We start from the raw sequence: 26,271 nt of genomic DNA on the forward strand, positions 1-26,271 counted from the left end.
GTGTAGATAGATGACCAGGTAGTGGTCCTACAGATCTCCTGGTTTGGAACCTGCACCAGGAAGGCTACTGATGATGCCTGTGCTCTAGTTGAGTGTGCCATCACGACTGACAGCAGAGGCATGTTTGCCAGCTCATAGCAGTATTGGATGCAGGCAGTGATCCAGGACAAAATCCTTTGAGTAAACCCTGGGCGATTCTTCATTCTGTCTGCCACTGCAACGAACAACTGTGTCGATTTATGGAACGGCTTTGTCCTATCTATATAGAAGGCCAGTGCCCTCCTGACATCCAGGGAGTGCAACCTGCGTTCCTCATCTGACATATGAGGCTTTGAAAAGAAGATAAGTATATGTCCTGGCCAGTATGAAACTGGGAAACTACCTTGTGCAAAAACACCGGGTGCAGTTGCAGCTGGACCATATCCTTGAAGAATACTGTATAGGGTGGTTCTGAAGTAAGTGCCCTGATTTCGGACATCCTGTGGGCTGACATTATCACAACCAGGAATGAAACCTTTCAGGAGAGGCGCAGGAAGCCAGAGGCTGGAAGGGAGGCCCCATGAGCCTCGACAGCATGAGGTTCAGGTCCCAGGGAGGGACGGGATCCCAGACATGCGGGAGGAGACGCTCCAGACCTTTCAAAAACTGGGCTGTCATGTCGTGAGCGAAGGCCGACCTGCCTTGGAACAGGCGGTGGAAAGCCAAAACAACAGCCAGATGGACACTGATCAATGACAAGTCCAAACCTTGGAGTTTGAGGTGCAGAAAATAATCCAGGATCTCTTGCAGCGAGGCCTGCTCAGCGCGGATACTGTGTTCTGAGGTCCAGCACGTGAACCTTTTCCACTTGGCTAGGTAAGCTGCTCTGTTTCCTGCTAACAAACAAGACCTGCTGAACGTGGGCCACGCATTCCCGTTCGTACACATTTAACCATGCAGCAGTGATGCTATCAAGTGTGGCACCGCCAGGTTTGGGTGCAGAAGGCTGTCTTGGTTCTGGGATAGCAGATCTGGCCAGAGGGGCAGCTGCCGAAAGGTCCAGCAGTGTGCTGAACCCGTGTTGGTGAGACCACGCAGGGGCTATTAGGATAACTTTCGCCCTGTCCTGTTTGGTCTTCACAAGGACTCTGTAAATCAATGGCGCTGGTGGGAAGGCGTACATCAGAGCCCCTGACCGCAGGGTGAGAAAGGCATCTGATGGAGCCCCTGTCCCTCCCCTGGATTGAACAAAACACGTGGCACTTCCTGTTCTGCTTGGACGCGAACAGGTCCACCTAGAGAGTCCCCAACCTCTGGAAGATTGTATTAACTACCTCTGGATAGAGCAACCACTTGTGGTGAGATGAGAAGGGCCTGCCAAGGTGATCTGCTAATAAGTTCCTGGTCCCAGGCAGGTGTGCAGCTACCAGATGAACGGCCTGCTGCACACAAAAGGTGGAGAGCTTCTTGGCAAAGGGCCAACAACCTGGCTCTGCCCTGCCTGTTGATGTAAAACATGGCAGCGGTATTGTCCATCAGGACCTGCACCACCTTGCACTTCAAGTGGAGCAAGAAAGCCTGGCAAGCCAGACTAATTTCTCTGAGCTCCCTAATATTGATACAGAGGGCCAGATCGTCCCTGCATGCAGAGCTTGCCCAGGTGGGTTCCCCAGAGCAGGTCCAAAGCATCGGAGACCCTTGTCAGTGACGGGGACAGGGCCACGAAGGGAACTCCCTCCAACACTAACCACGGAGGTCCAACCACCAATCCACAGACAACTGGATGTGATCCGGTACCCTGACGCCAGCCACCCTTGCAGAGGCTAGAGATGAAGCCAGGCAGGACTGACTATGTATGTAGTGTGACAAAGTTCCTCCTCTACCTTGGTGGGTCTTGTGCTTATTGGCGGATTTGTTCGCCTTGGAGCTTCACGGCAGCCTTCAGTTTGGCTGTTTTCATGAACCCACAGTCCAGGTCAACTCCTCCTGTGTCTGACCAGGAGTTGGGAGGTTTGGGGGGAACCCGGGCCCGCCCTCTACTCCGGGTTCCAGCCCAGGGCCCTGTGGAATGCAGCTGTCTAGAGTGCATCTTGGAACAGCTGTGTGACAGCTACGACTCCCTGGGCTACTTCCCCATGGCCTCCTCCCAACACCTTCTTTATCCTCACCATAGGACCTTCCTCCTGGTGTCTGATAATGCTTGTACACCTCAGTCCTCCAACAGTCCGCGTTCTCACTCTTAGCTCGTAATGCCTCTTGATCCCAGCTCCTTACACGCACACCACAAACTGAAGTGAGCTCCTTTTTAAACCCAGGTGCCCTGATTAGCCTGCCTTAATTGATTCTAACAGCTTCTTGATTGGCTGCAGGTGTTCTAATCAGCCTGTCTGTCTTAATTGTCTCCAGAAGGTTCCTGATTGTTCTGGAACCTTCCCTGTTACCTTACCCAGGGAAAAGGGACCTACTTAACCTGGGGCTAATATATGTGCTTTTTATCACTTTCCTGTAGCCATCTGGCCCGACCCTGTCACAGTACATATGGCCCAACAACCGTAGGCAGGTGCAAGCCATGGTGAACAGGTGGTTTTTCACATGGGAGATCAGGTCTGACATAGCCTAAAAACGCACCTCCAGAAGGATGGCTCTGCTCCACGTGGAGTCGAGAACTGCTCCAATGAACTCTAACTGTTGCACAGGCCTTAAGGTGGATTTTTTGTCGCTTATCAAAAGGCCTAGGTTGCTGCAGCTGGAGCGCCCCCAGATAGAGACTCCTCTGCACTTATTCTGGAGATCTGCCCTTGATGAGCCAATCGTCGAGATACGGGAAGACCTGGACCCCTTGACATCTCAGGTAAATGGCCACTGGCGCCATACATTTTGTGATCACCCTTGGGACTGATGAGAGGCCAAAGGGCAGCTCCATAAACTGGAAATGGTGCCCGTCCACCATGAAATATGGAAATAAGCGTCCTTCAAGTTGAGGGTGTTGTACCAGTCTTGTGGATCCAGGGATGGGATGATGGAGGTCACGGAGACCATATGAAATTTCAACTTCACGAGAGACTTGTTGAGGCGTCACAAGCCTAGAATAGGCCTGAGGCCCCCTTTTGCTTTTGGCATCAGGAAGAAGCAGGAGTAGAACCCCGTTCCCTCCATGTCCCGAGGGACCTCCTCCACTGCCCCCAGGTGCAGTAGGTTCTCGACCTCCTGAATGAGGTGTTGCTGATGAGAAGGGTCCCTGAAGAGGGATGGGGAAGAGAGGGGGTGGGAGAAAGAGGCAGCCGACAATTGCAGGGTAAAGCACCGAGCAGTCCAAGGTGACCCGCGAACCAGGGCGAATGGTAGGGATGGAGACGGTTCAGGAAAGAACCAAGTTGATCTGGGGGGATGACTGGGATGCTGGTCTCGAGCACACCCTCAAAACGAATGCTTTTGGCCCCCTGTATGCTTTGCCGGACTGGGCTGCGTGGGTGAGCAGCAGGAGGAAAGGCAGCAACAACTAAAGCTCGTATCTCTATCCCTTCTCCTTGCAGACCCCTGTCAAGGCTGCTAAAGCCTTGGTGAAGGAGATGGCCGGAACTACCTCCTTGCAGACTGTGGTGTATTCATGCCCAGTGAGCAAAGGGTAGACTGAGTGTCTTTCAACCCATGCAGCCGTGCGTCTGTCTGCTCTGCTAAGTGTCCATTCCCATCAAATAGGAGGTCTTGGCTTGAGATCTGTGTTTCTTGGGAGAGGCCAATGGTCTGAAGCTAGAAGCTTTGCCTCATGACCACCGCCGATGTGACCACCCTAGCCACCGAGTCAGCCCATCCTATATCACTTGAAGAGAGCATCTTGCTGCCATAGTACCCTCCTTTTCAGCCCTTTTGGAGGTGAGAGGGATGGATAATGGAGTTTGCCAGAGAGCCGTGGCAATTTTCAGGACCCCATCATGCACTGGTAGTGTGACACAGGCAGGGGTAGAGGCCGAGAGCACACTGAACAAGGTGTCCACCTGCTCAGCCATCTCCTCCACCTATAGGCCCAAGTTCTTGGCTCCCCGTCAAACCAGGGCCTGGTGTTCTCTTAGTCTAGTGGACTGGCGCTTGAGGGTCCTGCCACCATCTTGTCTGGGGAAGAGGATAATGATTTTACCGCTGGGGGATGCCCTGGAGCATCATCGTTTTGGCATGGGCACTGACTCCTCTACCCTGACCTCAGAGTGTGTTTCCCGAACTGAGCCTGGTGCCGTCAACTGTCGCTCCAAGGTGGTGGCTGACGGGTGGTGTGAAGGGGTCATCGGCATCACAGGCATGCCCCACGCACTCCAACAGGTCACTGGTCATGCTGCCAAGGCAGCGTTGTAGAAGTCGACACAGCCTCTAGTGCCCAGTCACATCAGTGTTGCCTTGGCAAGGGGCTAAACTGACCTTCGATGCTGGAACAATCCCCTTCTGGTGACCACAGTGCAGCCGTCAATGCCTGCGTTTGACAGCTGACTGTCGCTGCTGGAGACTGGCGCTTCAAATAGGAGGACCGCTGCTGGGGCAACCAGTACTGGGATGGGAAGATGACTGTCGGGAGGCTGAATGGTGCCGGTAATATGGAGACCAGCACCTCCCCCTAGGCAACCCGCTTTGAGAGGGTGGAGACTGTTAACATGGTGCCAGTGATCTAAGGTGAGCCCCCGAGGATCTGGGCTGCGAAGCCGGAGATCTATAGCTCGGAGTTGGAAAGCACTGCCTTGGCATAGGAGATCAGCAGTGCTCCACTGTGCTCTGGGCGGGTCTTGGTGGCTGGCTTGCCCATGTAGGGAGCCTTTGCCGCTTCCTGCAACACACATGGAGCCAGCGGCGCTGGTAGAGGCCTCTGCTCTTTAGGCACCGGAAGAGCATCGACCTCGCCACAAGTCTGGGTCCCCTTTGAGTCAGCAGTGGATCCTTTGAGGGGCTAAGGGCCTCGACTGAAGGCATGTCCATGTGGCTCAGGTGTGGGTGGTTGGCCAGAACTGAGCCCTTTGTCCGATACCCCATGGCCTTTCTTGCCCAATGCTAGGAAGCCATGTTTCTTGGTTTCCTTTCTGGGTACCAGTGACAGAGAGCGGTGCCGAGTGGAGCTTGGTGCCAGGGGTGTGCTATGCACCGAGGCCAAGGTTCTAGGGTAGAGTCCAGTTGGGATGACTCAGAAGCTGTTCGGAGAGCAGCCTCCATGAGGAGAGCCCTCAAATGTACATCACGCTCTTTCTGGGTCCTGGGTCAAAAGTTTTTACAGACACAACACTTGTCTTTCACATTTCATTTCCCCAAGCACTTGAAGCAACTGTTGTGGGATAGGCCTGTTGCAGTCCGAGTAGGGCTTAAACCCTGGAGACCGAGGCATGCCCCGCCTGAGGCAAAGTCCCCGATGGGACTCTAACTTCTAACTACACTTAACTACTATAAACAAACTATTTACAAGGCCCTAAGGCTGAAATTCAGAAGAGACGAAACCGCTAGCCCTTGCTATAGAAGCTTTGAAAGGCACTCCAACTAACCACCTTGGGTGGTAAGAAGGAACTGAGAGGGCGTAGGGCCAGTGGCGCCTGATATACCGAGGCATGAGCTCTCAAGGGGGTGCCGCAGCCGACTCTACAGATACCGCTAAAGCAAATATCACCGACGACTATGCACATGGGCATGTGCACACCTAGAATGGAATCGACATGAGCTAGCACTTGTAGAAGAACTGATTTAACTGAGAAGGGGAATGTTGAGCACAATACCAGTATTATCACCTTTAATTTCCCCTAGTACTACCAAATGACATAAGCAGAAGGGACCTCAGGGTTAACTCTTCATTAAGGAAGTGAAGGACAACTGTCTTTATCAAGGAGGATTTTCTTAATAGTGTACTACATTGTTAATGTTGAATATGAGCTCAAGTCTTGCTGAGGTACTGAACACATCAGCTTGAATTCCAGCCACGAAAAGTGCTGCCAACTAAACAAATTAAGGCTAGGTCCTCAAAGAGAATTTAGACACAGAGTTGCAACACCTAACATTTAGACACACTGCCACCTAATGGAATCCACAGCTCCAAGTTAGGTAGCCAGGATCCCTCTATAATGCATGGGAAGAGTTAGGGAACAAAAGCCAGCAAGCTGAGTGGAGCGCTGCCTAAAACCAGACAATAGGAAAGAATGAGGAGGGGGTGTGGACTATAAACCACACACCAAAGAAGGATTTAGGCGCTGCTGTACCACTTCAATAAAAATGCTCTCCGCTTTTGGCAGAGTTATTCCACCTCCCCGAGAGGCGGTACCTATGTTGACAGGGGAAGCTGTCTCTCCAACATAACGCTGCCTATACCGGGGTTAGGTCAGTATAACTACATCGCTCAGGCGTGTGGATTTTTCACACCCATGAGCGATGTAGTTATACCAATGTAAGTCTGTAGTGTAGATTAGACCTAAGTCTGGGCCAGAGGAAGGTACCTCCCCCTGCTCGGGATTCACAGTTGCACTCTCCTGGGGTTCTGTGTCTAAGCTCTCCCATTTTTATTTTAAAGAAACGCAAGGAAAAGAACATGCCCCTTTTTACCCGGTACCGTAGTGGTGAGAGGATTAACTCTGTCCACGGAAGACAAAGGTTCACTATCTGCCTAATGCGGAGCAAGAACTTGAATTTAGGTTTCCCTCCACCCAGGTGAGTGTCTTACCCACTGGGCTATATAAAGTATCCTGCTGTAGGTGTCTCTCAAGCTCTCCTGTTGAAGATGTTCCACTGTGTATAAGTAAGCATTAGAGCAGGGACATGAACTTGGGTCTCCCAAGCGAATGCTGTAACCACTGAGCTACTGAGTCAGCCATTTGCACTCGTTCTGTCTCTGGCCTAAAACATCAGTCAAGTCACAATCAAGCCCAAAAACTTAAGACTCACATTTTATGTTTGACCTAGTTATGGAGTTGAAAAACTTTAAATTTTAAGTTTCAGGATGAATTTCTCAACCATTGGTTTCAGAGTAGCAGCCATGTTAGTCTGTATTTGCAAAAAGAAAAGGAGTACTTGTGGCATTTTAGAGACTAACCAATTTATTTGAGCATAAGCTTTCGTGAGCTACAGCTCACTTCATCGGATGCATAATGAATCATAATGCATCTGATGAAGTGAGCTGTAGCTCACGAAAGCTTATGCTCAAATAAATTGGTTAGTCTCTAAGGTGCCACAAGTACTCCTTTTCTTTTTCTCAACCATTAAGGTTATTATTTTGTGTCTACCTACTTCCATGATGGCAGTGTACAGTGTCTCTGGAAGTGTATAAAAATAAAATAAAAATGTACATGGATCAAATTTTCAAAGCTATTTCAAATCAGTCGCTACCTGACACTGACAATTTTCACAAACAAGTTTTTCACATAAAATTTTCAGATCCTCATTTTTACACAACAAAAAATGGATGCAAAAAAATTATAGGTGTAATTTTAGAGGCCACTCCAGAAAACATAGGCTTCTGGGTAAGCACAATGCAAACCACAATCCTTATGATACCATCTTAAACTGAAATCCATAATACAATAAAAATAGCTATATAAAGCAGAAAGCAGGGTATGGATTACATTTAAAAGAAAATATTATAAAATTGCTTTGAATACAATAAGGTAGTAGCTTGGAGGGAGAAGATGCAGATCACAGGAGCATACCATAGAAATGCTTGATGCTAATAGATCATAATGGGACCTCTGAAATAAAGCAACCTCGAACCACAGATTTTCAAATCATTTTACAGAGGTATATAAATGGCCTTATCACACCACTGATCTGCACACACATTCTCACTGACATCAGTGAGATCTGGGCAGGCAGATCTAGGGAACAACAGAGTTGAAAGTAAGCTGGAACACAAGGATGAAAACCCATTAATGGTATCACAGGTGACAGCTAAATTGTGATAGAAATATACTAAGATGGAACTTACAGAGAAAATACTTGTCATTGCCACAACAAGTAAAACTCCAAAATGAGAATATTCATCCACCAAAAAAATCTGAATGTTTCATCTTTTGAATACATTCACCCTTGTAAAATATAGTTTAAAAACAATTATTTTATTTGTTGTATTTTTTACATTTACCCTCGTTTCCTTATGTAGCTTAAGAAATATTTTATCTCCTTCTTACTCATAATTATATCTAACTACAGTTATATTCTTGCTCATGAATAGTCTGTTTTAAAAGTTAATGCTTGTGAGATAAAAGTAACCTTATTCTACTACCACAGAAGCGTTTCTGTGGAGCAGTGTGGTCATTTGCAAAACGCAAATTTAACCAATAGCGGCATTCTAGCCTCCTTTCCCAAACTGACCCCAAACAACATATGTATAAATGGATAGCAATACCAATGACTAAAAGTGGCTGTGGCAGTAAACAGTATTTTTCACAAAAAAACAACTGAGTAGTTCATGCATTTATTCTTATTTCCCATGCATAATCTTTCCCATTTAAGGCCAAAACACTATAATCCAAAAGGATTAGTACTTTGAATGAATCTGATTTTTTTCAATGCTATTCCTCCCAGTCATCTCCACCACTGTCAAACATCATTACAGGAGGCCTGGAATTTGTTTATTCTCTTTGTGCATCATGCATTCAGCATTTAGCAGCATATGAAACTTTAACAGCTTCACGCCCACTGCCTGAATATTTTTCAAACAAGCAATTTAAATAAAGTCACGAAAGAGTCAAATATTCCACAGATGTTCATGGCTTGCAGCCAGCCAAAGCCTTATAATTTAGAAGTCAGACACAATGAGTTATTTTTACATAATGGGGCTGTATATTTTATTTGTTATTTTTCTATAGACAATAATATGATAAAGTCATTTCCTTTTGAAAGTTAAATTTAAGATTACTTGAGAAATAACTACTGTTAATCAAGGCTTGTTAAATTGTTCTTTGTATTCAAGTGCTTAGTCAAAGTATTTTGCATGTTAAAAAGGTGTCCATGAAGGTTTATTATACTTAATATTTCTGAACACACACAATATTCAGATTTATAATTTATTTGTGTGTATCACAATTTGCTTTCTACTAATAAGTTCTTACAAAGATCCAGCATGATTTCAGCATTTGAACTATAATCATTGTCACTAAAGGTGTCAGGATTTAAGTGCAACTCAGTTTTCACACTGGTAGTCCTAAATAACTCATTTTCAGGGGAAATAGATTAACATGACTGTGAAATCAAGTAAGAGATGAGGTGGGTGAGGTAATATCTTTTATTGGACACAAGCTTTTGAGCTACACAGGAGCTCTTTTTCAGTGAAATCAAATGTGAGGATGCATTCCTGAAACATACCCTCTTAATTCTAGTCCTATGGACTTTCTTAAATAGATTGGTGCATTTGGGTTAGGCAGGGATTATGAAAGAGAGGAGGAAGATGAATGAGCTCTGAAAGGTGATATATCCAGAGTAAAGCCAATGAACATTCTGTTCATGCACCACCAGTTTTATAGTTTCTACTAATGGACACTCGTCAATCCATGTGCCACAGTCATATGAGATTCTAACAGCACAGCCATGCTTCTGCCACCAATAGAGGAAAGAGAAAGATAAGGAAATGGAAGACTGTGTGTTCTCCTGCAAAAGAAACCACAACCTCTGCTTCCGCCAACTCTAGATAAGAAGGGAAAGGCCAGAGAGAGAGAGACAAAAGAAAACCACAGGAAGCAATCAGTGAATTTAGAGGAAAAAAAGACGACCAGTTAATTACTTCCAGTCTAATTTTCCTGGGGGAGATTGCAAAGTAAGTATTTACAAAGTTCACCTTGTTTTACAAAATGTAGAACAAGCAGCTCATTTAAACACAATGGGTGAGAGTCTGTGTGCATCTAAGGGTATGTCAACACTACCCGCCGGATCGGTGGGCAGCGATCGATCCAGCGGGGGGTGGGGGGTTGATTTATCACGTCAATTGACCCCTGAGCGCTCTTCCGTCAACTCATGTACTCCACTGCTGCAAGGGGAGCAGGCGGAGTTGACAGGGGAGCGGCAGCAATCGACTCACCGTAGCGAAGACACCCTGGTGAGTAGGTCTAAGTACGTCGATTTCAGCTACGTTATTCACGTAGCTGAAGTTGCGTAACTTAGATCGATCCCCCCCAGCGTAGACCAGGGCTAAGAAGCAAAGAGCAGAATCATACAATCCCCAGTTGATGGAATGGCCTTTGGGGGGCACTGGCAGCCATCATAACTTAAAGCAGTATTCAGGATGCTGTGATTTCTGCCACTATCTTCTTTCCCTAGGCTCAGGAAGACCTATATGTAGCTTAATATAATGCTGGTTCTGTCATAACACATATGCCATAAATGCATGCAGGAGTGTGCAATGCTGCAGGGATGAAATGGTATTCAATCCTTCACTTTATCTTTTCTTGACATTTATATTTTAACTGTATACTTCACTTTAACCTATACTTCACATTGAAGAATTTTTCCACATTTAACTGAAAAATAAAAGATAAATAGCTATAAGTGATGCATACTTTATGAGCTAACTGAGAATCATATCATACTCTTCCAGTTCAATTCAGGGGTCTTCCATGAGTGGATCTACTCCCTTCAGTGTGGAAGGGAGACTCAGCCTCCATGGCATTGCAACCTAGACCTGGCAGAGTGCTCTCTGTGCATTCAGGTCCACACTGGGGGAGGAGATTGGGATAGGTTCTGGGGATGCACATCATATCCTCCCTGGCCACAGGCTGCATTTTCTTCTCTGCATAACCTCCCCAAAGGCTGCCAAGCCAAGAAGAACTCCCTGCTAGTGAAGTTCCAAGCAAGCCAGAGCTGGTACAGAGACACATGACCTCTCCTGGGTCCTCCAGCCCTACACCCTTTTCCATACGTGGCAAACCGCCCCTCCCCTGAAAGGCAATTCAAGGGAATCTTCACAGTGGGATATGCTCACTGAAATGTCATCATACAGAACTTGTTTCCATGGCTTTCACTGCAGGAGGGGGAAGAGATGGCTCATAATATGTTGCAGTTAGCTTTGTTTTGCAGAACAACAAGGATATTGATTCTATACTGAAAGTTTTCCATCCACAGCTCTCAAAGTGATAGACAATGATTTAATGCCTTGCTGAAACACTCATGGAGGTTGCTGATTTTTAAAAATTAATCCTTTTCTTGTAAGTGAATCACATATGTAAGGCTGAGCTCCTGTTTTTCATTTACTTTGACAATATAGGAATAATTTGAAAGTTGTTAATTCAAATTGTACTAATCTATTTACCACAACCTTTCCACTTCAGATACAAAACACTAAGGCAGTATCAATGTCATAATCCACTCCTTTTTCAGATGCAGTCCCTAATTTATACATACCATTTGTATGTCCAGAAAAAGAAGGGCTACAAGTTCTTCATTCACAAGTTCTTCTCAAAAACACTATTAGAAATCCATTACCTGGGTGCTGATAGAGCTGGTTCCATCTGTCGCCTCTACTGTCAGGTTGTAATTTGATTTCTGTTCTGCATCAAGAGGTCTAGATACAATGATGGTTCCAGTGCCCTTGTCTACATCAAACCGGCTGTCATAGTTGCCACCTGGTTCAAAAAATTGAAAGAGACAGAAGTTCATAAAGCACTGCAGTGGTGTACTTTTTCGTGTACATACACTTTGTTGTCTTAAGACATTTAAGCTTGGGTCTGAGTTAATCCTTCATATGTCTTTTTGCTGACTTATGGGATGGCACTGATTGCATCCTGTGGGAAAATTCTCAACTCTCCATCTTTTGAAATCTTGATTTAAAGACTGGATCTTTTCTAAAGATATGCTCCAGCTCCAACACAAACTACTGAACTTGTTTCAGGAATTAGTGGTTGAAATAATATGAGCTGTGTTTTGCAGGAGGTTCTTTCTGGCCTTAAAATCTATGGTGAGTAGCAAGTCCTCCTAACCAAGGGGGCTGTCGCTATTAGTGTCTTTGAGATCAAGGTAGAGGAAGTAATAAAAATGATGGAAACAGTCAAGAAAAATCACAAAGACATAGCTCCTTGAAAGGCACTAAGCTCCTTTTCTGAAACAAATTTGTTTACTTATAAAACTTCAAATTGCCCGAAGAAATATAGTTCAATAACCACATTGAAATGTAGCTGAGTAACCAGCAGCCAATCATAATAATATTTGTGATACTTTAAGCAGATTGCCCTGACAACATACTACCCAATAAGACCAAATGTTGTTAGCAGTGATAAATACTGGCCATTAACATCAATTGGTTTAGACTTTTAGATGAACTATTTAAAATGAAGAAATTAGTTTCTATTGTTGTCAACGTAATGTTAGTTGTGGCTAAGCCATTTATCCTAATTACATTGTGTACGTGTTTTTCTAATTATACATTTAGAAGCACATTATTCAGACATAAGTGGAGTGATTTTTTAAGATATTAAATGCATATCTTAGGAAATCACTACATTTCAACTATAAAGAGACATGCACAGAAGTGAGGGAGTAAAATATCATGGATGGTAAAATTCGACTTAATCAAAGTAAGAACAATACTGAAATTAGTGCCATTTCCTGAAAACGTTTTACCTTCAGAGGTTGTTCTGCAGGACAGATATATCAGACAAGGATAGACTGTCTGGAGCAGGAGTGGGCAAAATACGGCCTGCGGGCCGGATGCAGCCCGTCTAACATTTCTGTCCAGCCCACCAGGCTCTTTGGCTGCCCCCTCGCAATATCCGGGCTGCTAAAAGTCCCGCTGGGCAGCGGGGCCTCAGGCAGACTGCCTGCCTGCTGTGGCCCCACACCACTCCTGGAAGCTGCTGGCATGACTCTGCCAAGGGGCGCGCAGAGACTGACTGCAGACGCTTCTGGGAACGGCGTGGGGCCACAGCATGCAAGTAGCCTGCCCGAGCCCGGCTGCACCGCCAGCTGGGAGCCGCCTGTGGTAAGTGCCTCCCAGCCAGAGCCTGCACCTCGTAACCCCTCCCATACCCCAACCCCCTGCCCCAGGTCAGAACCCTCTCCTGCACCCAAACTCCCTCCCAGACCCTGCACCCCCCCTTGCACCCCAATCTACTGCCCCAGCCTGGAGCCCCCTCCTGCACCAAACTCCCTCCCAGAGCCCATACTGCTCACCCTCTCCTGCACCCCAACACTCTGCACCAGCATGGAACTCCCACCTGCACCCAAACTCCTTCCCAGCTCCTGCACCTCCTCCATTAATATAGTAGAAATGTGAGGCCCGTGATGACTTACCAAAATTCGTGGAGTGGCCCCCCTGCAAAATTACCCACCCCTGGTCTGGAGTCTGCCTCACTGATTGACAGATATTTAGTAACTATGAATGATAAGTGTATTGGTGACTTGGGAGTCTCACTACACCCCAGCTCCTGTCCCAGAGGAAGTTTCCCTAGCATGAACACAGACATAAATTGAGTAATGTGAAACTCAGCAGTTTTGGTTTGAATGGGTTTTATATATAAAACGTTGGTTTGGTTTTGGGCCAGAAGTCAAACTTCAGAAAGTGTGCCCATAAAATTAACTTTTACTACTTGTAGGCCATATAATCTTTTTAGATGACAGAAAGGGAGAATTTCAGGTCTTGGTTTAGTCACATTCACCACTACAGGAAAACAGCAGAGTGAATAGATGAGAGCCTATCCAGCTGCACTTCCTCTGAAATGAAGACAATCCCAGCAGCAGACTTTTAGTTTCTGGCCAGGAAAGCACACAAGTCTTGCAGTGTTTTTACGAGGAAATCACATATGCTTTGCCTTATATTACTGTTCTATTAGTGCTGATATCTGTCAATCTCCTGAAGCAGCACCCAGTCCATCTGGCAAATTAAAGGTGCAGAAGCAACAATTGAGGACAAAATCCAAAACTAGAACTCTGATGTGGTGCTGTGTGTACTTACAGATAACTTAAAACAAAAAGTCACAAAAGCATCTAAGCAAACTTTCATTCTCGAAGAGATAATAAGATATTCTAAAGTTGTATGTTTTATTTCAGATCTCATAATTGGTTAATAAATTATGTGATCTCAGCAGATACCTTCTGCTGTACAGTTCAGGTCACAAGTCATCTGAAAGATGTAAAAAACTTCACTAGCAAGTTTGTCTCCTGGCACAGCCAAAAAGAAAGAAAGCATGGAAAGCAAGCACAGAACATAAAAGAAAGTTGTCAATCAAATTATGTCATGCTATTAGAAACAGTAAAGAGGTGCAGTAAGAATCTGTAAGAACAGCTGATAATTTGACAATGTGATGTAGTCACATAGCTATCAACCTATCCAAAATAATTTTTTATTAAACAAATTTTACAATGAAAGTAACAAGTTACACTCCCTGGACCCAGTACTACCATCAATCCACACACAAAACCCCAGTAGGAGCCGTGCTTAAGGAACAATAGCAGGACAAGGTTAACTGTCTTCAGTATGTTCACAAAGGGTTAAGCATATAAATATGAACATTAAATGTTTAAACTACGCAGCAGGCCGAGAAGAAAAATCAAAAGAAAAGTATTAGAATACTAATACTCTATACACAGTACATAGTAGTTGAAATAAAGGAAACAAATGATCTAAGTGTCTAAAAGCATAGCTAGGACCCTACCAAATTCAGGGTCCATTTTGGTCAATTTTCATGGTCATAGGATTTTAAAAATCGTAAATTTCATGATTTCAGCTATTTAAATCTAAAATGTCATGGTGTTGTAATTGTAGGGGTCCTGACCCAAAAAGAAGGTGTGTGTGTGAGGGGGGAGGAATCACAAGGTTATGGTAGTGGGAGTTGCGATATTGCTATCCTTACTTCTACGCGGCTGCTGGTGGCAGCTCTGCCTTCAGAGCTGAGCTGCTGCAGAGCGACAGGTGCTAGCTGGGAGCCCAGCTCTGAAGACAGAGCCACCCAGCAGCAGCGCAGAAGGATGGTATAGTTTGGTATTGCCACCCCTACTTTTGTAATGCTGCCTGCAGAGCTGGGCCCTCAGTCAGCCGCCGCCACTGTCCAGCCGCCCAGTTCTGAAGGGAGCAGCACAGATGTAAGGGTGGCATGGTGTGGCATTGCCACCCTTACCACTGCGCTGCTGCTGGTGGGGCGCTACCTTCAGAGCTGGGCGCCTGGCCAACAGCCGCCGCTCTCTGGCTGCCCAGCTCTGAAGTCAGCGCAGAAATAAGGGTGGCTACACTGTGCCTCCCCCCAAAATAACCTTGACACACCCCTGCAACTACCTTTTGGGCAGGACCCCCAATTTCATAAACACTGGTCTCCCGCATGAAATCTGTATAGCCCAGGGTAAAAGCACACAAAAGCCAGATTTCATCGTTCGTGACACATCTTTCATGGCCATGAATATGCAGAGCCCTAAGTATAGCATGTTCCAAAACCAGGGGTCACAAGATCCTGTTTCATGAGACATCCCAGCAAATACTATTGCTTTACTCCACTGAAACTGCCTTATAAAAGTCACCCATAACCTCCTTCTTTCCTAGTCTAAGGTCTTTTCTCTGGACTTATTTTTCTTGCTCTCTGTTAACCACTCCTGAAACCATCTCCCACTTACGTCTCTATGATTCTTTCCTTTCATGGTTTTCTTCTGTCTGCCTGTGGCCAGCAGGAGATTTCTTTTCCCATCACACTGGCTCAACTGACCGACTGGCTCAACTGGAACACTGATGGGAGCAGCCTCAAATCTCTGCTTATATCCCACCCCCGCCCACCTCTTCACTTACCTATTCCCCTCCACTGTCCACCCACATGTGCATGGGGATAGGAATAGCAGTCCCTTGCTTGTTCTCTCCCCTATGCAGTTACCAACAATGCAATCAGCCCTTAGAGGGATGCAAGGGGGCATCTATGCTTCCTCTCTCCCCTAGATAGGTGTGTAGGGCAGAAGACTTCTCTTCCCCTTCCCTTTGTTTATTTTCATGCATTTGTTGAAATCTGATTGTAATCTTTGAACAGCGACCTGTCTTTTAAAATTCTTCATAAAGTCCCACACAAGTATATGGTTCGGTAAATATTTAATGGTAACAACTGCATCACAACCACCACAAATCTCACTTGAACATGAAGCCAGCCTAAATTAAAACTAAATAGGACTATTCTTGAAATTCTTTCCTCACAACTCAAAAACAGTCCAGCTCCATGCACACGGCTAAAATTTTCAAAGGCAAGTAAGGGAGTTAGGAAACCAACTTTACTGGTTTGCATATGCTCCCACTGACTTTACGCTGAGTTTGGTGCCTTATCCCTGCAGATGCCCTTGAAAATCCCACTCCTAGAATATGTACGGATTAGGTAGGTTGTGACATGTCTAGCAATAGTGCATCATGGGATATCTCCAGAAGCAGGTGCTGGCAATCTCTGATTTTGAAAGACATAAGTGGCAAAATAAGTTATTTTTAATATTGGTTTCATGTTGAATTCTCCCCACATGCTTGCATTTTGGGGTATCCAGCAGATAACCCTGCAGTTACTGGGTCCAAATAGGGGTGCTGGACATTAGTGATGGGTGAATCTTGGGCTCAGGGAGGCTAGCCCGCGGCCCAGACTACTCCTTCTGCCCGTGGTCCCTCTCTTCTCCCTTTCTTCCCCTGCTGGGGCCCAGAGGGCCAACCTCCATGGCTGCCAGCTCCTCCTCCCCCACAGCCCACCCAAGTGCCCCCAACTCCAGAGCTCTGGGATGGCAGGCGGTATTGCTCCCAGCCCTGGAACCCGGGGCAGGTGGCCAGAGCCTCGACAATCCCCCCACATCCTCCGCGGAGGAGCTGCAGCAGGGTGCCGGGAGGCGGAGTGTTGGTGGGGCCATGCAGAGCTGTTTGGGGAAAGCCATGGGCTGCGGCAGCACCCCCTGAACCCTTATTTCCATCACCTATGGGCCCATTTCACTCTACCAGCACAGTGTCTGCCCCTCAGTGGCAGAAATTCAACCCCAAATGGGGTACGAAGGGGAGTTGCAGTGGGGCAAAATGCCTATTAGAAGCTATTAGTTTGGCTCCAAGAATTGGCAGCACTTTAAAGCTTCCCTCTCCTGGATGAGCCTAGGGTTGGGTGTAAGAAAGCAACATGAACATTGCCTGCTCTCTCCCACAGGTGAATCTATCTTTAGCTGCAGCAACCCTGACTAGCACAGAGAAGAGCCATTTTTCATTGCTTCCCCTCCCCCACCACAAACTTTAGGAGTAACTTAATCCCACTTAGTTTACATACAAAATATCTGCACGTCGTTTTCAAAATGGTCATAACAGAATGTTGCAGTGTTATATTTTATGTTTACAGGTAGAGAATTTCAACTCCTTATAAGGTTGTGAGCTAGGGTAAGACAAAAAGGCTGCAAGGAATAATGCAAAATATCAGCTAGCACAACATTCACCAATATATATTAATAATGAATAACTTTAAGGCCTCCTTACCGGTAATGTCAAACCAGAGTGGTGTGCCAAGAGGTTCAACAGCTATTACACCTATCATGTGAGCTACTGGATCACTTTCCATGACCGTAAAGGAAAAAAATGTTTCCTCAAAAGAAATGGGGTCTCTGGGCGGGGTGGGTTTTGAAATCCATTCTATATGAAGCCGAGTAGTTGAGGACCTTTGTGGGCGACCATTATCCACAGCCTTAATCTATGAAATACAAAAAAAAGACAACTTTTGTGCTAAAGCAATCATGTAATCTTTGTATCACAAAAATGAAAATATAACCAAAAAAGCCCAAATATGCTCATCACTAGCAAACAGATCTGAAAAGGTTTGAGTGCCTCTTGAAAGGTGCTATGTGCCCTCAAACACCCGTGAAGCCAGTCAGAGTTGAGGGCACTCAGCTCCTCACAGGTTTGTACTTTTGGTTATCATAAATTTCACACTTATTTCACTAGCTTCCTTGAAGAAAGTTAAAGCTTAGTTGCTTTTGTTTTCATTTCTGCAATATGTCACCATCAACCTAGCTCTTGAAAAGAAAAGCGCTGTTGGGATTCATGATCTCAATGTAAGTGACAGTTGAATTCACAGTTTGGGGGAGGAACCTTCTGGTCCAGTATCAAGTATTGTCTGCCACTTGTTAAATTGCAAACACTAGAAACACTCATGCATCAGCTACTGAATAACAAGTGATGAAAGCACAGATAAAAGAGCACTTTAACAAATTCATGGCATATGAGATCTTGACTCACTGAAAGAATATCATATTCTCCTGCTCCAGAAAACTTCTTTGATGATACCACTCCAGTTTTCGGTTCAATAAAAAATTTGCCATGTTCATCACCATCTTCAATACTGTAAGATATCTCTGCATTGGGGCCTTCATCTTTATCTGCAGCTATAACCCGATAAATAGGTTCTCTCTTGGCAGTTCTCTCACGTTCTGGTTTCTCACGCTCTGGAAGCCTGATTTTGTAGAACTTTTGCAAAAACTGAGGTTTATTGTCATTCTCATCTAAGACTTTCACAACCACCCGGGCAATAGTTGACTTTGCAGGAATACCATTGTCCGTAATGGTTACCTATTTTTATAAGAAAAGATGATAAGGTTAGTCTTCAACTCAAGCATGGTCTTTTCAAGATTATGCTAATGAATTTTTTTATCCAATACCCTTCAAATACACAGATTTCTATTCTAACCATAGAATAATTCCTCAACTATGTTTACTCAAAGAACGCTAACTATATTCAATGAATATTTTAAAAAAAGCACTCGATTTATTCAGCTGTTTGTCCTAACATTTTGACGCTTGAAGCGTGTCATGTAGGAGTTAATAGGTACACATTAAAGCAACTGCATTATTTTCCAGCATTCTAGTTGAAATACTAACTTCATGAATGTTAGCAACAGTGAGCAAGTCTAATACACTTTTTCAGTTAATGGCTTTATTGTAGTAACATTTTTATATATATTTTTAGCATAGTATTTTCTTAAAGGTTTTATTTTGCAATTATTGGCTTGATTTCCCTGTTCAAAAGATGCAATTTATAGGAAGTGCATAACTTTAAACATTTGACGGGATTATACATTAAAAGATAGCAACACTAAGACATAAAAGCACTATCCAGTTCGAATTAACATTAAAAAGAGATAGTATTTTTAAAAAAATATTAGGCACGGAACATGTATTTCCCGAACTTAAAGGAAATGGGAAATGAAAATCTACCCCTACTCTCTCAGCAGTCACAATTTCTAGAAAGGCCACAAAACTAAGTGATTTTTCTCAACATTACTTCCAGGGCTGACCTGACATTATTGAGGATACTGATGCACAAATAAATAATAAAAATCTTATGTTAATTTGAACTTATTTAGAAAGCAAAGAGGAAATCAATAGCTATGAAGTGGGAAAGTACCAAATGTATAGATGAATTTAACACATCTAAAGAGCATTACAAACAAGGTGGTGTTAAATATGTATTTTAAATTACTTTAATATCTGTTGTAAAGAGATAACAGACTTGAGTTTAATGCTCCTGACCCCGCAGCTGTCACTCATGTGAACAGTTCCATTAATGTAACAGCTAGGGAGTCAGGCTCAATGTTTGTATGTTGTACCTACAGCCTTTTACACAACCAATACGTTTAGAAATTGGGTGGTAATGGGGGAGAATTTAGCTTCTAGCATGATCAGCATTCTTAAAAAACAATACCAGTACAAAATCAACAGCAGCAATTTAAGTCTCATAAGTATTCTGCGATTGCCCATCTGCCCCATGCCTTCCACTTGATGTTGTGGATGTTTTCCAGACAAACAGAATGAAGATTTATAGAACAATGTTCATGAAAACAGATCTAAACCTTGCTCCATTCATTCATTTTTCTCTCATTCTCTTTTCGTTCCTTAGTTTCTCTTTTCAGTTTCTCAGGTTTTCCTTTTTGTTTTTTGCCTTTTATGTCTCTTACAAAACACGTACAATAATATAGAGTGTTTTTTTGACCCAGAGAAGCAGTCTCTTCTTCCATATTATCTGTTGTGTCCTCTACTAGTTTTCTTTCCTTTGCCTCTCTTTTTTTCCTTCTTGGTTCTCTTTCCTTGCCTTTGTGTTCTATGTCTTTACTTTACTTTATCTTCTTTGTTATAATAAAGGAAACACAGGAATGCCTGAGGGTCCTGTATGTAATCCCAGCAAACTGATAGAGGGGAATATGCTCACTTTATCCGAATGGATACTTGCTTGATGGAAAAAAGCAAACCAAAACCCAAGGACTCTGCCAGTAGGTTCTGGGGGAAATTTCTTCCCTACATCAGTTTAATTCTATATGGGATTTTATGGGGGAGAAGGAGTCTGTCTGTGAGAGAAACTTCTTTTGGTAGAAGGTTGCTGCAATACTGTTGAGGACTTGCTCTAGGGAAGATTGCTGCTAAGCTGTTTGCTGTGGTATTATGGAGAATATTGGTGCGGGGTTCAGTATAGGGGAGAACAAAGGGTTTTCTTCCAGATCCTTTCACAAATTAGTTGGATGACCTCAGGAGTCTGAATATGAAAATGATGCAGGAGGCAAGGAGATCATGAATATAAAACAAGATCCTGGGAGAGGGGCACATCAGATTGGAATCTCAATATGAAAAGGGAGCTAGGCCATTGACTTCACTGCGGATATGATTTCACCCTATCTACATATGAAGAGGGAAGGGTTGTTTGACTTCTGGGTAAAGATGGGATTGGAAATGTTGTATAATACAATCTGTAAGCATAAATAATAAATCTAAGCACTTACACTTCTTCATTTTATCAATGACAAATACATTAAACGATATAAATTATATTTACTCATCCTCATATCCAAATATATGGCAGCTTTCCTGCACTATTAAATACTATTTCCCTTAAGAAGGTGAATGGAGAAAACTGCACACTGGCTTCTAGAGTAAAGCTGAAGCATGATGAAATCACGCTGGAAACAAGAAAATAGGCAATGCCAAGGTTGTACAAAATAATAGATCTGTTTGCAAAAATAATAGCATTACACTTGCCCAACAAAATAAGTTGCAAAACTGAAGAAAGTCAAATACAATCTGAAAACTAGATCAATTGTAGGTTTCTTAGGTGTTACTAATAACTAAGTAAAACAATTGTTTAAATGTGAATTTTGAGACAAAAGTATCACTTTTAGCGATAAGAAAGGTAAGATCCAATAGTAAAGGACAACATGAAGACAGCCTAAATTAAATCAGCTATGTTTAAAAAAAAACCCCATCATTTAATACACATGTATAAAATAGGGAAACAAAACAGAATGGAGCACATTATTTATTACTATGCAAACAAGAGTGCAATCAAGGATCAATTTTAATCGCACACAAGGAATAAACCCACCAACCAATCTGGACAACTTTTCAACGCTCAATTAATTAGCCAGATGCACAGCCCTTGGCTTAAGCTGCATATTATATTGCCACCATTCTGTGAATTTCTGGGTTTCTTCCCAACCTGTTTTCAAGGTTATCAGCATAAAATTAACAAAATGGGGAAATGTCTATTTCAGACATTTTGGCTTTCATTATAGTATAATGGTAAATAATTTTTCCTTTGATACTTTGCAGACTCTAATTTACCGCTTTATTGGTTAGGTCACAATGGCCTAGAAAGGGAAAAGGAGAACTAAAGGAGAAGGTATACCAATACAAGGAGATAACCAATAACCAAAATCAAAGAGGAATCGGTACTTTTATTATTATTGTTTGCATAGAGCACATTACAGTAATATTTATATAATGCTAGGTGAAGTCCTAATCTAAAAATCGTGTCCTATTGCCTTGAAATAACCTCAGATCAAAATTTGCTCTGTTTACAAGTTATTTGTTATTATCTTTTATTTGTATTGTGGTAGCGACCAGAGGCAAATCAAGGATCAGGGCCACATTGTGCTAAACACTGTTTACACAGATAATGGAAAGATGATCCCTCTTCCAAAGAGCTTACAGTTTGTGTTGCGGGTCATATCAGAGATCATAGATGACTTTAGGGAACTCAGAAGCTTGCGAAGAAGAAGAGTGTACATGCAATCTTCTCAGAGATCCTTCCTGACCCACAAGCAAAGGAAGACAGAAGGCAGAAGATTCTGAAAGTGAGCCGCTGGCTTGGTAAGTGGCATAGGCAGGAAACTTTTGATTTTGTGAAAGACTGATCTACCTTTTGTGGGAGAGGGGGCTGTATAGTTTCAATGACCTCCATTTCATTAGAAGGGGGCCAATATCCTTGGGGACAGGCTGGCTAGAGCAATCAGAAGGGTGCTAAACTAAAAACAAAAGGAGTGAATGAAGAGAGAGGATATGAGGAGGAAGCACAAAACTGAAATGTTGAGAACAAAATTAATCAAAAGAACCAAAGGACATGATGAGAAGAAATTCTTTAGTTGCCAATACACCAATGCTAGCTAGCAGCCTGGGTAATAAACACGAGGTCTCACAGTTGCTCATTTATTAGCATAAATTTTGATCCAGTTGGTATTACTGAAACCTGGTGGGATGATCTGCATGAATGGAATACTAAAATCAATGGTTATAACCTATTTAGGAAGGACTGAATGGTCAAAAGGGGAGGGGAGTAGCACTCTATATCAAAAATGGCATTATTTGTTCCCAAGCCACTGGCAACTCAGAATGATCTCAAAAACTCATGAATCAATGTCCTAATAGATAAAACACATTATGGGTATTAGCTGGCCTCTGCTACCGATCACCATTTCACACTAGGGAACAGGATGATTTCCTCAAACACCTATCTATAACGTGGGGGGGGGGGGACTTTGTGATCATTAGGGGGTTCAATCTGAGTGCCATATGTTAAAGGTCTCATGCTGCCAGTACTAAAACATCCTCGGAATTTCTAAATATAATAGATTACCATTTCCTAACTCAATAAGTGCTGCACCCAACATGGGGAATTCTGTTAGATCTTGTCTTGACAAAGAAGAACTGATCACACAACTAAAAATTAATGGTAGCTTAGGTACAAGTGATCATGATTTGATCACATTTATTAATATGCAAACCAAACAAAATCCAAACCAGTAATATGTTTGGTGCTTTACAACGTGCAATTGCACAAAGTTGAAAACAATTATGAAGCCAACTCAGCTGGGGAGGAAGAATTTAATCAGAAAAGTGGGAATGATAACTGCGAATTGTTTAAAGAAACTTTACAGATGCTCAACTAGCCACAACCTCACAATTGAGGAAGAAGGCCATACAGGTTAAAATAACACCTGGTTTGGAAGGCAAGTGAAGGCAGCTATGAAAATTTAAAAAAATTATAATATGTAACAAATGGAAGAAGGGGGAAGTTCTATGGACTGTGTTACAGAGGAGGTCAGACTAGATGACCACAGTGGCCTTCTGGCCTTGAAATCTATGGAAATATAGGACAAGAAACAAAAGATGCATACAACAAATAATGGTGAAAAATACAGAACAAAGGAACATTGACATGATTATAACCAGTGTAATAAGCAGTGGGCACAAACAGCAGCTGTGTAACCAATCCCAACAGTTTTGTAGGGAACACTGTATAAGTGGGTTTTAGGAAGCGATTTAATGCAATGGCTTTGCAGATTTACATGGACAAAGATGATTTTTCCAACTAATACATCACACTTGCACATTCAATCTGAGCTCTGTAAATCAAGCTGTGTATCTTCCTGTTCATTGTTACCAGTAAAATATTCTGCAGCCTAAATTCTGCCCTATTGTTAGGGCTGCATAATCCCATTGTCTCCAAAGGTGATAAGAAAATTAAACTGATAGCAAAAATTGGCCCTGCAATTGGAACTGAATGGCTAAATTCAACCCGCAGCTTCATGGATGTAGACGGGGGTCAAGAAGATGGTGTGAACAACCAGCACATTGTGAAGATCTCTTGTGCTGTAGGTAGCATGCAGGGGATCACAGATGATATCTGGGAATAAGTTCACCAGTATATCTAGTTTAGTTTATTTCTTGCATTTTTTTCATAGAATCCCTCTAGACGCTTAGTGTCTTTCTAAGTTTTGATTAAACCCAAGATTGATGATGCTGCCCTATTGTTAGTTTCCCTAGCTAACACTGCAGTCCCTTTTTATCTCCTTAGAGCTCAGGAACAAGTAAATGCCCAGTGAAGTATTAGACATACTGTGAATATCAGTGCCTTCACTGTGGATGTTGGAATCAGCACTGTGCCATGACAGCACTGAGAAAGCAAGACTGGTGTGGGAGCACTAAGTAATCCAAGAATTTAAACATTAAGATAAAATTTCAACCACCTTTCGCATTTACAAGTACAAAAGAACCAGAAGAAATGGAAATATACTGGGTGGGATATTAAATATAGCCTACAAAACAAAACCTGATCAGACAGAAATTCAGGGTGATGAAACTCTGGGATATCAATAAAGGTGATGAGATAAGACAGACAGAAGAAGGGCTCATCTAACACATCATATTCTGCAAGATTCGTGTCCATCTAACAAAACCCCAGATCTTACTGGGCAGATGAAGAAAACAGTGACCTGTAATATGAAGGCCAATGGAACAGATACTATGATGTTACATGTGAATGAGCTCTCAAACTTAGTTTGGACAAGATTGTGAGTCAACGTATGTGTTTATGAGGAGGGTTTCGGGGTGGAAAGTGCCTTCTTACTCCCCTGCACAGACTACCTATATTGGGGGGATACACTGAGGAGGGAGCAGGAAGCAAACTCCCCTTCGTGAGCAGGTAACTGGAGCTTAGACTCATCCACCCTTACACGCAAACACTGGTCACCACAGACAGATTTTCTTATTTCAACAAAGGTGCAATCAGCTCTGTACTTCTACCTGATGCTAATTAACCCACCCCACTAATTAAAACAAAAAGCCACCCTCTGGTTGAGTGATTACAGTAATTCTTACCCAGGGGTTGCATGAGGTTTAATTAATGTTTATAATGCTTATAAATCGTGTTGAGAAGTTCAAGTAACAGCACAATTATTGATTGTTAACAAAGCATTGTACTAGAAAAAGTAAAAAAACAAGCATCCTTTTATTGTATTTCTGGATCAAAAGTATTTCATCTGCCCAGAAACTGTAGATCAACTCTTGAAGTGGGAACAGATTCACTACTTGGCAAATCACATTTAATGAAGTTGACTAAAGGACCGGGTCTACACTTTTACAGGTTTGTTTACAAATGTAAATGTGGTAGTTTCATGTCAGAGAAACTTGCAGCACGCACAGTAACAGTACAACATATTGATCTAGTTGTATATTTAGGTTATATATAGCACAATGTTTTGAGTTTCTTTTCTAAATAATGTTTTCCAGAGCGAATAGATGGTATTAGCTGAGCACTCAACTCCAGTTCATCCATTAAAAGCAGATATAAGTAAGTAAAGGAAATGGCCAAGGGTTTCCATACCTAGATTACTGGACTCTGAATCCACAAGACACATGTTTAATATTTTACCTATTAACTTACCAGACATATGTTCAAGTTAAAATGCAGGTTCCCAAGCAGAATTATCCTTAAGTTTTGAATGTGACAGATAATTGTGTTACAATAGGTGGAAAAATACCATGTCATCCTTCTAACATATCATCCATATATTTTAACATTAAAGGTCTGCATCTGTCCTTTCGGAGATATACAGACACATTCAGCCAAAGACAGTTATGAAACAATTATTCTCACATTTATAGACAGCAAAAAGGAGAAAAGAAAACCAAAGTATTTCCACAGCAATGCCTCTGATCTCAGACCATATTTGGAAGAACCACACCACCTCAGTTTCGAGTTAAAAAATTAGCATGCATGTTAGTTCTGTCTTGCATCTGTTCTAAAAATAACAATATTGACACACTTTGTTACTATCAGGTGCTTAGTTCCGTGAATTGTTATCTATTAAAAATAAGGATTAATTTCTCTCTCTAATTCTGTTTCCTGAATTCATTATGTAGAGTAGCTCATATGGTAAACATTATATTCCTTGTAAACTAATGGGTTCTATGTTCTATGCAGTTGTTATATTTCAGAGATATAAAAGAATCATTTACCTCCAGTATGTGTTCACTTTGCTGTTCTCGGTCTAGCTTTCTTGATGTGGTTATAATTAGCCCTGTAAATATAAAAGAGTAATTTATCAGTCCTTGCAGAAAAGTAATTGTGATGGAGACTGAGCCAGTAATCAGCGATATGCCCAACCCGGACGTCTTCTTTGGTGGTCTCATTCATGTCTGCAGAATTTAAATTTTCATTAAAAAAAGTTTCTAGTCTGTAATTGTGAAGATATCCCTTGGAATGTGAACCAAAGTAGAGCTGTTTTAGTGTCTAGACAGCAGATCCAATTTTGTTCTCAGATACATCTGTACAGCTACTATGA

The 26,271-nt window shown here is 42.9% G+C and overlaps 1 protein-coding gene across 5 annotated transcripts in view; it reads right to left on the bottom strand.

The window, feature by feature from the left end:
* Positions 1 to 26,271, bottom strand: part of FAT1 (FAT atypical cadherin 1) — a 147,638-nt gene that overhangs the window by 39,364 nt on the left and 82,003 nt on the right. For all 5 annotated transcript variants that reach the window (XR_007356394.2, XM_048848091.2, XM_048848093.2 and 2 more), the window contains exons 4-7: positions 25,946 to 26,007; positions 18,122 to 18,451; positions 17,366 to 17,576; positions 11,401 to 11,540 (exon numbers count right to left, since the gene is read on the bottom strand). Coding sequence is in view for 4 of the 5 variants with exons in the window: in XM_048848091.2 (XP_048704048.2) it covers positions 11,401 to 11,540; positions 17,366 to 17,576; positions 18,122 to 18,451; positions 25,946 to 26,007 (743 nt within the window). In the remaining variant the exon portion in view is untranslated. The remainder of the gene's footprint in view (positions 1 to 11,400; positions 11,541 to 17,365; positions 17,577 to 18,121; positions 18,452 to 25,945; positions 26,008 to 26,271) is intronic.

The sequence above is a fragment of the Caretta caretta genome, chromosome 4 (assembly GCF_965140235.1).
Source record: "Caretta caretta isolate rCarCar2 chromosome 4, rCarCar1.hap1, whole genome shotgun sequence".
In the NCBI taxonomy this organism is placed as follows: Eukaryota; Metazoa; Chordata; order Testudines; family Cheloniidae; genus Caretta; species Caretta caretta.